General features: G+C 31.4%; 1 protein-coding gene across 1 annotated transcript in view; it reads right to left on the reverse strand.

Annotated features, from left to right (window-relative positions):
- LOC145331220 (neural cell adhesion molecule 1-like) overlaps positions 1-15,640 on the reverse strand; it is a 126,000-nt gene that overhangs the window by 97,963 nt on the left and 12,397 nt on the right. Inside the window, exon 4 of the mRNA XM_080175837.1 lies at positions 5,453-5,514. Within this exon, the coding sequence (XP_080031963.1) occupies positions 5,453-5,514 (62 nt within the window). The remainder of the gene's footprint in view (positions 1-5,452; positions 5,515-15,640) is intronic.

Here is a 15,640-nt window from a genome sequence, read left to right on the forward strand (position 1 = left end):
GAAGTTTTTATAATACCAATATAAAAGACTTGTAAAGTATATTCTCTATACTTTAGAAAAGGTGAAGCTTTATTGTATGAATAATGTGAAAATTGTGCAATATTCAATGCATCACTTAAATATTGATATTTCAAAATTCACAGTGTAATCACAAGTAATAAAATCTTTTTATGGCAACATTAGCAGGACAATTGAAGGGCGTCTACACAAGGATGTCTGCCTGTTTGTAACGAAAGATCTAGCTAACCGCTAACCGATATGGTTCTCATTTACAGGGTAGCTTCTGATAGATCCTGTGAAGGTTTATAAATATTCAAAATACATAGTTTTTTAACCCCGAGATGCCGAAGGCAAGGGCTAAAAAACTGGTTTTAGGATTATGGGCGTTATCCTCTTAGAAATTTTTTTTCAATTTTGTAGATTTGAGTACCCCCCCCCCCCTCCCCCCCCCCCCCCGACAACGGTCTGGATAGAACGACGGAGGAAAAGTTCCGCAATTCAATTTAAGTTTTTCCTCCTTTGCCTCACACGGCTGGTTTTTTATTAAATGAATAAGTTAGGGTACAATGTTTGGCACTTTCGATATAAGTAAATGATAATGAAAAACCCATAGAATACGATAATACCTTCAGAAAAATCGATAAAAATAGTTTTCATACTAAATTTTGATTTTTAAATTTTTTTTCTTAAATGTCATAGCAGAAGATGCAAAATGTCGTCTTAGTTTTTGAGGGTTTTCATATTCTCTGAAATCTAAATTATCAAAATATTTTTTTTGGTAAATGATTATATGATATATGTCAAACATTTTATCAGAAAAAAAATATTTAAAATTATAAAGTAGAAACCTGAATAATTTTTCTTGTGGAAATACTTTTCTTTAATTTTGATAAACATATGTCTGCTAGCATGAAGATGTTTGTACTGCCAATACACGTTGGGTTTTATTTAAAGAATTTCTTTAAAATGTTGTTTTTTTACCTTGTATACCAATAACGCAAATTGCTATCAGAAAACCCCCGTACCCCCCAATCGACCAAGACTTGCCTACGGCCCGATCTTTTAGGATTGCTTTGTAATTCACATTTTTGAAAGTCTTTCAACAGTATACACAGCAAATGCTCTCTTTTTTAACTAACTTTCCGAATAATATACCTAAAGCATTTGAATTAACAAAGGATATGCTAATATTTTTACCATTCAAGTTTATTTAATATTCTAACAAATAGTGCAACCCTCCAAGTTATGGCTACTTTTCATGAACATATGATCTAAAGAATAAGCTCTGACGCAATGTCATATAAGGATATTATAATATTCATTAAAAAAATTGTTATTTTTGCATATATGTTACATTTTACAGTATTTTGTGGCTCAAAAGAAAGACAATTAAAATTTATTTCATATTATATAGTTTAAATTGCATAAGATAACCTAGAAATAGTAAAAAAGTCCCTTTCTTTTTTTGTCGTAAAACAGAAATTAACAAAGATTTTTATTAAAAAACACCTTAGTGTAAAAATTAAAAATTTTAAATATGGTCACAAAAAGATTCAATTAGTTTATTAAATGTTTCATTTTCAGCAAATTACGATTAATCTCTATTACAAAGAATAAAGTGTAAAAAGATATTCTCGTTATAATTTTAAGCAACTTAAAATGCATTTTAATACCTTTTAATGATTTATTTTTTAAAACATCATTTTATAAAATGTTATTGATTTTTAAAGTTATATATTAGAATGATTTTAAATTTTGTTAACAGTTTGTTTTAAATGTAGAAAATTGGTAATTCTAAACATTCAAAAAATGATTTTATTAAATTTTCATCACTTAAATTGCATGTTTGATGAAATTTTCAACTGATAATTCAAGAAAAATCGTTTAAGTTTTATTATATTTTACTTTGAAATGTTAAAAAATATAATTATTGTCAAAAATGTGGAAGTTATACTTTCCTCAAAAAAAGACCTAAAACATGCAAATTAACACGTGTAATGAGATTTCTTTTCTTTCAGGTTTAATTTTAAGTAATTATTGATATTTTTTGTAAAAAGGATTTTATATAAAAAGTTTTAAAACTCGAGTTATGTAGTGGTTCTAAAAAAGGTTGCAAATTTATGCAATTTTCTTGCAAAAAAAATTTTCTAGGATTTTAAAAATCGCATAGGGTGTTATTAGACGTACTTACAGATACAATTGCTAAGTCATTTTGGCCAAACACTAAAATAAAGTTTTGACATCTGAGGGACCATACGTGCTCAATCAAATCGCATTTAGATAGAGGCTAGAGCATATTCATCTAGGCATAGGTAGGGGGGTTTGCGTGTAAAGGGGGAGGCAGAAAATTGAAACAGTATAAATATTTAGGTTGATAGCATATTATTCATTAGTATTTTGTCAGTGGGCACAATGGCGACATTTAGCGGAAGTAATGGCGTTCAGGGTGGTCAACATGGAGACAAGGGTGTTGGAGGAGGAGCTAAGGGCAAGGGAGATATTAGAGGGCAGAAAAGAAGATACAAAGAAAGAAAGAGGCTTGCCAAGAAAATGAAGATGGCAGCTATGAGTGGGAACCAGTACCCACGATGCGCCTTTTTTATAATTTAATGATATTGTTTTAACAATTACTAATGGCTCTGTTTAGAGCCCCAATAACTATCAATGAGATTATTATTCTAAAATATTATTCTAAAATAAGGGGGGGAGGGGGCGGAAAAATGTTTAAATTTTCGCGCGCTCTTGATGAGAGGGGTAATCTAATTTTCAAAATTTCCAAAAAATATTTTAGGTTAGGTTAGCTTATAGTCTAGGGAGCCGAGCGCTGGGGCCACAGATGTTCGTTGTCGAGGGTACTCTAATTTTATAAATTTCAAAAAACTATTTTAGGTTAGGTTAGGTTATAGGCTAGGGAGCCGAGCGCTGCGGCCACAGATGTTGGTTGTCGAGGGTTCTCTATTTTTATAAATTTCAAAAAACTATTTTAGGTTAGGTTAGGTTAGGTTATAGGCTAGGGAGCCGAGCGCTGCGGCCACAGATGTTCGTTGTCAAGGGTACTCTAATTTTATAAATTTCAAAAAACTATTTTAGGTTAGGTTAGGTTAGGTTATAGGCTAGGGAGCCGAGCGCTGCGGCCACAGATGTTCGTTGTCAAGGGTACTCTAATTTTATAAATTTCAAAAAACTATTTTAGGTTAGGTTAGGTTATAGGCTAGGGAGCCGAGCGCTGCGGCCACAGATGTTAGTTGTCAAGGGTATTCTAATTTTATAAATTTCAAAAAACTATTTTAGGTTAGGTTATAGGCTAGGGAGCCGAGCGCTGCGGCCACAGATGTTAGTTGTCAAGGGTACTCTAATTTTATAAATTTCAAAAAACTATTTTAGGTTAGGTTAGGTTAGGTTATAGGCTAGGGAGCCGAGCGCTGCGGCCAAATATTTATGTTATTCTAAACCCATTAAATTACTAACAATATTTGTTAAAAAGTATCGTTAAATTTGACAATTTTTAACATAAAAATAAATTACTTACAATATTTGTAATATGATGCATTTCATTATGGCTGAGAACCAATTCGAATCTAGCGGATATAGCCATATAGGTTTATAAAACTTTGGGTACCAAATGTAATTTACAGTCCAATGTTTACTAAAGGTTATGAAACTTTGGGTACCATGTGTAATTTACAGTCCAATGTTTACTAATGGTCATAAAAGTTTAGGTACCAATTAGTCCTGAATTAACATGATTTGCCTTATTTATTACAGGTTTATTAATTGAAAGAAAATTGCCTGTATTATGATCGATTTTTAACGTTTAAATCCCTTTAATTATGCAAACTTTTTCCGTAGGTACTAAGTTTAAAAAGATTACATAAGATCTCAAACTTGATAATGTTTTTGTCCTAAACAGGATGGCATCATGGTTGGGCTTGCCGGCGCTCTTCTTGGTAAACTTAACGGCGAAAGTGTTGGTAAACAATTGAGATTTTCATTTAAATTTAAAACTGTTTGCATCATGGTTGGGATTCCCGGCGCTAATCTCGGTAAACATTTCGGCGCAAATGTTATAAAACACTAAGTTTTTAAATGTGAAATTTAATATTTATATTACTCTCTGGCTTTGTACTCTCTCGCGCTCCCCCCCAACCCAATCCCCATGGCATCTTGTCCTGATTCTAATTTCGTAGTAAACTGACCTAATTTTGCTACATGTACGAATATTTATATGTGCTTTTAACTCTCTTGCGCCCCCCCCCCCCCAACCAATCCCCACGGCGTTCCAAAGAGTTCCACTTCCAACCAATCAGAGTGTTTCATTTTTGACCAATCACACACGAGTATTTTGAAAGCTTTGCAGATTTTTTTTATATAAATAGACTGTAAAGACAGTATTACAATTAGTCGCGTGAGGGCTTGTGGTAGCAACCTGAGTGTTAGCTAACCGGTTGCCACGGCGGCTAAAGAGGCTTATGTCTCTATCTTCCCTCCCCTCCCCTCTTTCCTGTCACGCATCATAATATTTTATGGAAAATATTATTTTGTTGTCGGGGGGGGGGGGGGGGGGGGGTACTCAAATTTTCAAAAGTGAAAAAAAGAGTTGTAGGAGGAATTTACCGGATTATGATTTTATTAGTAGAAAACTGGATATGATACGATACATGATTTTTCAGTGTGGCTGAGCACTGGTTCTCATTCACAGGATATTAAACGGTTTGTTCATTTAGTAACAATATTTTATTTACAGACAGACGGACGTACAGAACACCTTAGTATAAAAGTTATATAAAATTTAATAGATAAATGCATCGCTTAATGTCAGAATTGGTTTTTACACAATCCTTTAAATCGCTAGTGAACCTCACACGAATAAAATAAGAAAAAGATTTAAGAAAAAGGTGCCCTTGAGGGTAACTAACTATCCCTGCGGGATTGCCACATAATATTTTTAAACTACCTAAAGCCAAACCATTGAAAACAAACTATTAATAAATATGATTATTTGCACTTTGACGGTCCCACATTTCCTTATATTCATTCAATTGTATTCGCCCCTCGAAAAATAGCCTAGATCCACCCAAAAATATTTACTTACTGAAAAGTTCAACCCCCTACGGACCAGAATTTACCGAGATCTTCAGACAAAAAAATACTAAAATTTAATTAAATAATAGGATGATTGTCAAAATATGCCCGTTTAGGGAGGGGTGATGTAGTGGGGGAATTGGGGGTTGCTCTACTGTCCATTAGAAAGATACTGTCATGGTTTCCTATTATTGCCTGGCTAAAATATGATTCCAATATCATTTCAATTTTGTATTTGCCCACCCTAAGCTAGACCAGGGATAAGAGAAGCATTAAGTGTGTTGACTATATGGCATAAACAACGTTAATAACTGACAAATTGTCGACATGCTGCCAAAAAACATTTGATAGATAGAAAGAGAGTACTAACCTGTCCTGAAGCTGAAAGCTTCTTCCCATTCTTTAGCCAGTAAATATATGGTTTCGGGGTTCCTAAAGTAAAAAAAATGTAAGTATTTTTTTATTAACCTTTCTGGAATAAAAAAGGCTTACTAACCAAATGCTTTTAGAACCTTAAAGTTTTTTTTTGTGCATTAATCTTTACTTCATTTCCTACTTATAATCTTTAATAGTTTGTTTAATAATTTTCAACAGTATATACTAAAATTTCTTAATATCCAAAAAGTATGTAAAAATACACAATAATGTGCAATTCTTCAAAGGCATATTGAAATAATATGCAATACGTCAAAATTAATTTAAGCAACAAGAACAGAAGGCATTTAGAGTAACTATAACTTTAATCCACACCATTAGTGTAATTGTTAAGGTGTCAGCTTGTTGTCAGGGACGTGTAGGGTTTGGGTCAGGACCACACTGCGTTATGAATGGTACCTACTGATGCTATGACAGGCGTGTGACACCAATTAGAACTTCCAGACAAAGGTCGTGCAATCAAAGGGTTGGTTGTCTATCGGGCGAAAGGACGCTTTAAACCGCAATTGAAAGACACGTAGAATGTTTCAAAGTGCGTGGAGAGGTCTAGAACCCGAAGCGACATACCAAGCCCCCTAGAGGTCATCAACTACAAATTTATAAGTAGTATAGAGGAAGATATAAGGTTTTTCCTAGTGACATAAATAAGTTTTTATGGTTATGCAAAACTAAAGATCTGTTTATGATAGGTGTGTTTTGTAGTGCCTACCAGCCGCCGTTTCTTTGGGTGGCTGGCCGCGTCTTAGGACGGCTCAAGATAGGCAGTTTTTACTTCAAATTGTTAACTTACAATATTGTAAAATTTGAAGGAAAAAAAGATAAAAAGTTAATAAAATTTAATTTGAGGTTGAGATTTTTATTTCTTTCAGTCGTCAGTCATTATTTTCTCATATAAGATGGGTTTTCAAAAGAAATAATGCCGTGTTAGTATGACATCTAGTTGCCAACTAAAAATCAAAATAGGTACATTTTTCGTTTTTCTGTTAAATATTACTAGCAATATTTAATAAAAAAAAACTAATAGGATTAAAAAGTAGATTATAAAAATATTGGAAATGTACTTTTTTATTTTTAGTTGGCATCTTGATGTTAATAAGTGGTATAATACACAAGGTATTATTTATCTTGAAAACCCATCTCAGCCACTGCATATTTGTTTATAATAAAGCTCCTAGATGCGACTAACAAACCTTAACGTTTAGGATGTATATTATAAAACTTTCTGCATTTCATAATATTTAAAACCAGAAATAAATTTGAGAATTGCAATGGCTGTGTGTGCAAGTTATGAAAGCACAAGAAATCTATGACTTTTGCATTTTTTATAAAAAAAGATGATAAAAATTTATGTATTGATTTCAAAAGTTTTCAAATAAATTAAATCAATATCTTTTATAATATTTGTAAAAAAAACTCCATTCGTATACTATTGAAATATCAATGGACTAGCAGCTACGCCCCTAGAGGCCTCTAGTGGCATTTAAATGTTTTTTTTTATTTTAAATGTCTAATTTAAGAAATAATTTGTCTATGGTCAATCAGCTGTTAAATAATAAATTCATGTATCTACGCAGCGCAACTACGCTACGTAGAGACATTCATACGCTAGCGACACTATGCGGCAGGAATATTTCAATTTTTTTCGATTTTATTGTGATTTCTCTTGGGAGGGTGGTGGTACCCTCCCCCAAAATAGTTATAAACCTTCCCAGGACCTATGAGAATCTACCCTGTTAAGGAAAACCCGATCGGTTCAGCGGTTAGCGAGATCCTTCGGTACAGACACACAGATAACACACAGACAAACAAACATCCTGTTACTTTAGTATAAGGATATATAATTTACGTAGATGTATTAAAAGGGGAAATTAGTTGTCAATTTAGCTTGCTAATATGGACCTCATTCAGTTTGCTCATAAAGTAGAGGGGAGGTGATAGGGTAAAGAGAATGGATGGTGGGTATCGTTATTTTATTAAGCTGCGAGAATCACCTTATCAGAGTACATGGAAAATTGGAGCAACATCAAATTAATAATATATCGATTGAAATATCAATAATGGTTAAAAATCAACACACACAAAATTATTAATTGCAGCTTAGAAAATCTCGCTTTTTACTCCAAATTTCTAAGGGACAGACTGACATTTGTAAATATACAAAAGCTTTGCTATAAAAAGAAATAGGATAAAACGAGTTATTTGGTAGCTGGACTGATAAATATTAAAAAGATGTGTCTTATTTTCTGTAAAGGTTGAAAAAAAAACAATCTACTGAAATCTACAATACAAAGTAGAATACGGAACCAATTAGGTACTTCTTTTAAGAGAATTCACCTATTGGTTCTTTGGTTTAAAGCTATTTTCCTGAGTAGAAAATATCCCCCTACTCTAACACTACATATACCTTCTAACAGACAACCAATCCACTAATAACATATGTGTACATTCGCGACACATTTTGTACGAGGTCCGAACCCATCATATGGTAATATTAATTATGCCCGAACAAAACTATTAACCAGGAATCACCAAACTGTATATGTGACTACCTGTAAAATATTTGTGTGCAGGTAGGGCCTAAGGAAAATTATTGTGGTGCATTTATAAATTAAATTACAACTGGGTCACTGGACTGATACATATCAGGGAAGAATGGGACATTGGGCTGTTTTTTACATTAGTGCCCAAAGTTTTGTAATAACGTTTTCATATTCGTTGGCTTAAAAAGTTTGGGGACTTCTATTGAATTTCAATAGGTTGGCTCATTAAGTTGAGTAAACAAACGTTTTAAGCACTACTTGTGGGTGTAATTTTGTGTTTTATCATTAGAGATGTAGATCAATTTATCGGCCATTGTCTTATCCATTTAGATCCCTGATAACATATGACGGTTCCTATACACTTCCCATATTTAACATAACAATACGTTTTTTGTATTAAAAGGCTTAAAATTTGAAGTTACTATGAGAAGTTCAATAGTTTAGAAGCCAACTTATAACTTAACTACAATAGTATGTCTTCAACTAGAGCTAAAATAGATTGTTGAAAACATTTTTTCTACATTAAGTTTGTGTGTCCCAAAAACCCAAAACCTGTCATCAGGATTAATATACCTCTATTCATTAATTTAGACATGTTTAAATTGTCCTAATCATAAAATACATATTAAAAGATATCTATAATCATAAGGTATAACATATGAACCAACTTTTTAGTTTCATATTAATCATTTGATATATAAAATGAGATTATTTTAAGACGCTAAGACACAATATTAAAAGCGTAGCATCTCTATAATTACAATAACATCTGGTCGAAAATAAGATTATTATGGGGTCTAATAATTTGTATCTCTATTATCAATACAATAGATCCGGAAAATTTTGCTATTTCTCCGCATGGATAAGTTTTTGATGTCCCACATTTATATTTTAGTTCTTTTTTAGTGTACAAAGGTACCAAATATATGAGATTTTTTTCTTTTTTAGATAGTAAAGTAAAAAAGTGGTTCAAGGTCTTAAAGGGCTTGTCATATCCCGTTTTACACACATTATCCTTGCAGAGTGGAGATTTTATATTTTTTACATGCTTTATATGTTGAAGGGTTAGTAAAAAAAATACACAAACGCATAAAGAGTAGAGTAGCTTCGATACTACAAAATTCAACAAAGGTTATCAAAGTTACATGTTTCAATTTGACTCACTTCAACATTGTCCTAGTATTTCCTTAATATTATACATAATATTTTATAAATTCCTAAGCACCTAGCCTCAAGGGTCTTTAATCAAAATTCACGTTTGTTCTAAAAGAAATTTAATGAGTCGGAGGATAATTTTTATAGATTACTTATCCTGGAAGTGTTAACCTACCCTTCCTCAAAAGATATTAAAATATGTCACTAACTTTAAAAATAAAAGATTTGTGAGCTGGATCTTTAAATCATTTAGTGCTGCCCAACTGCCACTGCCCATGCCAATAAAACATGGATCTTTAAATAAAAATGGCAGTGGTGAGCAGGGAAACACTTTGAAAACACACATAGGCTCATTGGCAGTTGTCATTTTACGATGCCGGTGGATGTTTCCCAAGTGTTTTTCAGCTTACCACTGCCTTTTTGATTTAAGATCAAGCTCAGAGCTGGTAAAAAATTGGTATTACATAAATCATAAATATTTGGTTTGATAAAATTGTTTTGAACGTGATTTCCTGAAATAAGCTTCAGGTTTTGCCATTAATCCTTGAGAGCAGAAAATAATTTTTCCTTATTTTATTGTGGACATTTCAAAGCAAATAATCAAAATATGGTTGTGGGGAATATGGTGGGTCCACGCATGAGGTGCATGATCAAATATCTCATGATTTATCGTTCTTAATTACTGACTACTTTTATACAGTGGGAGGCGTAGTGAAACAAATTAGTTGGGGGGGAAAAGACCAATTCAACGGTGTGCGGTCATTTCCGCATATTATCACATAAGCATATTGTTTTATCAATACACAAAAGCAAATTAAATTAGAAGTTGTATACAGTAGTGAGTGTAATGGATCTAAAGGGATAAGACAATGGCTGATAAATTAATATACATCCCCGATGATAATACTTAGAATAACCCCTTATGTAGATTAAAATTTGTGGTTAAAAAGTGTGAACACTCAACCTATTGATGCAACTAATTCAAATTGACTCAATCCCCAAAATTGTTAAGCTAATAAATAAGAAAACGTTATTTAAAACTTTGGGGACTATTGTCATTGCCCACTCTTTCTCTGCTGTACAAAGTTTATACTGTGTTAACAAGGACAAAAGGGATGAAAAGTAGAAAATGTTTTTTTTCATGAAATAAAAGAAATATATTTTTTTCATTAAATAAAAAAAATATATTTTGTATCATGTATATCAAAATATTGTAGATCCTAAATAAATTTAGCTGAGTAATTTACCACATCGTATTATAGACATCTTTCCGTGGATAATAAGTGAAAACAAGGTTTCAAATGCCTGAGCTAACAAAACTGGTGCTAATATTATGATATTTACTTACTACTCATTTAAAATTTCTGTAATATTAATAGTAATAGAGTAGCCCCGCTACTCTAAATTATTTTGTTTTATACCAACTAAGAACTAACGGCAAATTTTCAGATATTTTAATTTATTTTTTTTTAAAAGAATTAATTAATGATTATTAAAATCTCAAAAGCTTTTTTTTCTAAGTTTGTTTCAAAAATTAATTTAAATACTATGAAGAAAAAAAATACTTTATCGATGTACTTAATAGCTTAATGTACTTTTCTTCAATTTATACATGGAAACGTTTTATGGGGGCGTTGTTCAAAAAAGTGGTTTAAACACCACCAATAATTAAAATTTAAACAAAAATTAAAATCTGTATATTAATGTATTTTATATACATAGATATATTTAAATCTTTTACTACAAGCGACTTTAGATAAAGTATCAATTAATTCACATGCGTCGCATGTGTTTGAATGTATTCGCATCAATGTAAATTATGTTTGCAGGGATAAATGGAGTTGAAATATGGATCTTGAAATTGTTGGCGAATTTTATCTATAATTTAGATGTCTGTCAACCCTTAACGGTCGGGGGGTGGGGGCGTTTTTTTTCTATCCTGTTTTTTCTATCTCATTTTCCATTTTTTCCATCCTGTTTTTTTCTATCTCATTTTCTGTGTGTGAAAGATAAAGAGCCCAAACTGCTTGACTTTTTAAGTATGGGTATGACACATAACTGAAAGTTGGAATTTTTTGAATATCTCCATCCTGGAGGGCACAGGATGCCAGCAAACCTGGCAGGGTCATCCAGGTAAAGAGCAAAAATATTTTTTGACTAAAGCATTTTATCATGCCAAAATACTAAAAAAATCCTCTAGTAGTACATCCTTATATAAAATACAGGTGTTCAAGTCACTTTCAGGTTCCAGGTATGATCCTGCAGGTCCTGATCCTCCAGGTCTCCAGAAATCTTTAAAAGGCTCCTGTGGCCGCAATTTTTGACTTAGAGACTTCAAATTTTAAACTTAAGATTTCTTACATGTCTACATTACTATAAAATTTCATGAAGATCCGCCGCCGTTTTCCCGCCAAGTACAGCTGCGGCCGCAGAAATTTATATTTTGATATTTCTAATGTAAAATTTACATAAAGATAAACATTTTCTGGAAAAAAAATTTTCTTCTAGCTTAAAAAATAAGAAAATTACAGCCGTTTGAAATTTTTAAGTAAAAAAAGACCTAAAAACAAAGGTTGTTAAATAAAAGGGTGAAGGAAGCGAAAATTGACTTAGACTTATAAAAGTTTGGAAATTCATTATCAAGCAGGGGACTTGCACAAAAAAATTTAGCCCTCTAGCTCTGACAGGAACTGAGAAAATAAGAAAGCGTTGAACGCACCCCCCCCCCCCCAACCGATTAAGGTGCGGCAAGGGGTCCGACTGTAAAGAGTTAATGTAACTTTTTTACTACATTTATTTTTAATTTTTTGTATTTTTTAGGTATTTTCCTTATAGGATTTCAAACAGAGTGATAGATTAACAGGGAGAAAAGACAAAGTGAGTTGCTGTATAGATTTGCTTTTAAAAATTAGTTTATTTGCCAACATTTTCCTGCCATTCAACTTTCTCCTCATCCTCAAATGGTTAAAGATTCAAAAATAAAACAAATATATTCTGTTCAAGTGTACTCTGGTTGAGAAAATTGGAAAATTAATCAGTATTATTCTGTTAGCACAGTTATGGAATCTCGACCACAAAGATTTTTTTATACAATCTTGACAAGTGAGGTATTTTTGGAAAAAGGAATATACATAAAAAACGCCTATGTAAATTAGAAAATCTGCATAAATCATATTTGCAAGTTATTTGCAAAAATCTGCAATGTTAATTTGCAAAATTAATTTCATGCCTTAAATGACTTATTTAGAAAAAAATATTTTTATGAAATGTGTTTATCTATAAGTTTAGAACATACTTAAGGCAAAAAATCTCTTTAGTGTTAATTTTTTCACCTTATATATGAAAAATGCAGTTTCTCACAATTTATGATAAAAAAAGGTATAAAAACAAAAAATAAGTTTTTTCTTGGTGTAAACACAATAATTGGCATAAAATTTATCATCCTAAATGTAAAAATCAGATATAGACTCCTTTTTAGAGCAAATATAGTGCAAAAAGTAACCAAGACATTTTTGCAAAGTATGAAAATCTAAAGAAAATATTTCTTTTTGATTTTGATATACATATCAGATAAATGTATATAAAATTAGTGATCAAAAACTATAAAACAAGTTATAACTTTTTTCAACCCTATCATTGATTAAAATGCACTTCTAGGTTTACTCATTACCAAAGTTGCACATAAAAAACTCTTTTTATTAAGTTATTAAACAAAATAAATTCAAATCAACAATTAGGCGTTTTTTATAATGCAGTAGGCCATTTTGTAGTTGTTGGCATTTATTTAGTTTAATTACTACATAAAAAGAGTTTTTATGCACTACTTCGGTAATTCTTAAACCTAAAAGTGCAATTTAATCAATGACAGTGTTGAAAAAACTTATAACATGGTTTTTAGTTTTTGATCACTAATTTTATATACATTTATTTGATATGTATATCAAAATCAAAAAGAAATATTTTCTTTAGATTTTCATACTTTGCAAAAATGTTGTGGTTACTTTTTGCACTATATTGACTCTAAAAAGGATTCTATATCTGATTTTTACATTTAGGATGATAGATTTTATGCCAATAATTGTGTTTACATCAAGAAAAAACATATTTTTTGTTCCTATACCTTTTTTATCATAAAACGTGAGAAACTGTTTTTTTCATATATAAGGTGAAAAAAGTAACACTAAAGAAATTTTTATGCCTTAATTATGTTCTAAACTTATAGATAAACACATTTCATTAAAAGATTTTTTTCTAAATCTGTCATTTAAGGCATGAAATAAATTTTGCAAATTAACATTGCAGATTTTTGCAAATAACTTGCAAATATGATTTCTGCGGATTTTCTAATTTACATAGGCGTTTTCTATGTATATTCCTCATTCCAAAAATATCTCTCTTGTCAAGATTGGATAAAAAAATCTTTGTGGTCGAGATTCCATAACTGTGTTAGTGAGTAAATTCATATCAGATTTTTAAAAGCAAAGCTTTTATATAATTAAAGTCTGTCTGTCTGTATGTAAGTTTATTATTCTGGCAGAGTTAGCTCTTCTGGTTAAATTAAACAGGTTAGAATTGTCCTATTAATTTCAAACTTTGTATAATGATTCCTATAATAATTAGGTATGGTTTTTGAATTGTAGCAACTTTATAATTGTTACTAGAAAGTACATCTAAAACATGATGATTTTTTATTTATTCAGCTAATTTTTTGGATTCTGATTCCTATTACAACAAGGTAAATTGTTATAAGCAAATCATCTCTATAAATAAGTTGAAAATGTCCTTAAAAATTCTCCTGTATTAAAGAAGATTGCAACAAATTTACTTTACTTCAAATTTTTTTTGGACCTGTGTTTAGTATTCTTCTTATTAAGTTCTGATACGCTACAAGTGTTTATGTTTGCTTGTCCTACATTTCAGAGGTTTTCTTATATGGATGTTGCCAAATGAGGAAGTCTGTAATAAGATATGCGCCAAAGGGCAATAATAGGTAAATTTTGTTAATTTTATTATAATTCATGTATAATCATATCCATATTCCATAAAAAAAATTAGGATGGGAGTTTGTACACTTACAGATTTCATCCTGGGACTTTCCCTCCAGGGGCTAGTGGAGCAAAACAGCTCTAGACCAGCCAATTTTGTATGTAGTCTATTACTGTAATCATAAACATATAAAAAACTTAATTGGCGTCGGCAACCGCCGTAAACGCCGAAAATGGCGGTTTCCGTTATTTGCCGTTTTTCGGCGATGGTCAGAAAAATATTTTTTTGTTATGTAAACTAAGAGTTCGTCCTAAAATTTGGTTATCATAGCTTTAGAATTGGCCGCTCTACAGCTGTTTTAATATTTAGCGGCTGGCAAAAAAAAATGAAATAAGGGGGGAGGGGGGAAGTTAGTACACTTATAGGAAATGAAATTCAATAGCAAATTTTGCCCTGGCTTATTTTTCTAGTTATCATCCTAATTCTTTTTGTAAGCTCTCTTACATGACTGGATCTATACATAAAACTTTAAAAATTTAATTTTGTGACTTTCCCTCTAGGGGCTAGTGTGGCAAAAGAACCCCCCAAACACTAAAAATTTAGGTTCTGAGCTTATTTTTAGAGATATTGAGATGATTTTTTTTTTCCAGAAAGCTTTTTTAACATAACCAAACTAAGTAAACATTACAGATTTCATTTTGAGACTTTCCCTCTAGGGGCTAGTGGAGCAAAAGACTCCCAAACAGTAGAAATTTTAGTTCTAAGCTTATTTTTAAAGCTATTGAGATGATTTTTTTTTCAGAGAACTTTTTTAACATAACCAAACTAAGTAATCATTACAGATTTCATTTTAGAACATTCCTTCTAGGGCCTAGTGGAGCAAAAGACCCCAAAACACTGAAATTTAGGTTCTGAGCTTATTTTTAAAGATATTGAGATGATTTTTTTTTGTAGTAAACCTTTTAACATAACCGTACTAAGTAATCATTATAGATTTCATTTTGGAACTTTCCCTCTAGAGGCTATTGGAGCAAAAGACCCCCCAAACACTAACATTTTAAATCTGAGCTTATTTTTAAAGATATTGAGATGATTTTTTTTCCAGAAAACTTTCTTAACATAACCAATTAAGTAATCATTACAGATTTCATTTTGAGACTTTCCTTCTAGGGGCTAGTGGAGCATAAGACCCCCAAACACTAAAAAATTAAGTTCTGAGCTTATTTTTAGAAATATTGAGATGATTTTTTCCAGAAAACTTTCTTAACATAACCGTACTAAGTAATCAATACAGAATTCATATTGGGAATTTCCTTTTAGGAGCTAGTTGAGCAAAAGACCCCACAAACATTAAAAATTTAGGCTCTGAGCTTAATTTTAGAGATATTGAAATGTCTGTCCATCTGTCTGTCAGTCTGTCCATCAGTCTGTCAGTCAATAAT

Source organism: Acartia tonsa, chromosome 11 (assembly GCF_053477335.1).
Source record: "Acartia tonsa isolate MP-2025a chromosome 11, ASM5347733v1, whole genome shotgun sequence".
Taxonomy (NCBI): Eukaryota; Metazoa; Arthropoda; class Copepoda; order Calanoida; family Acartiidae; genus Acartia; species Acartia tonsa.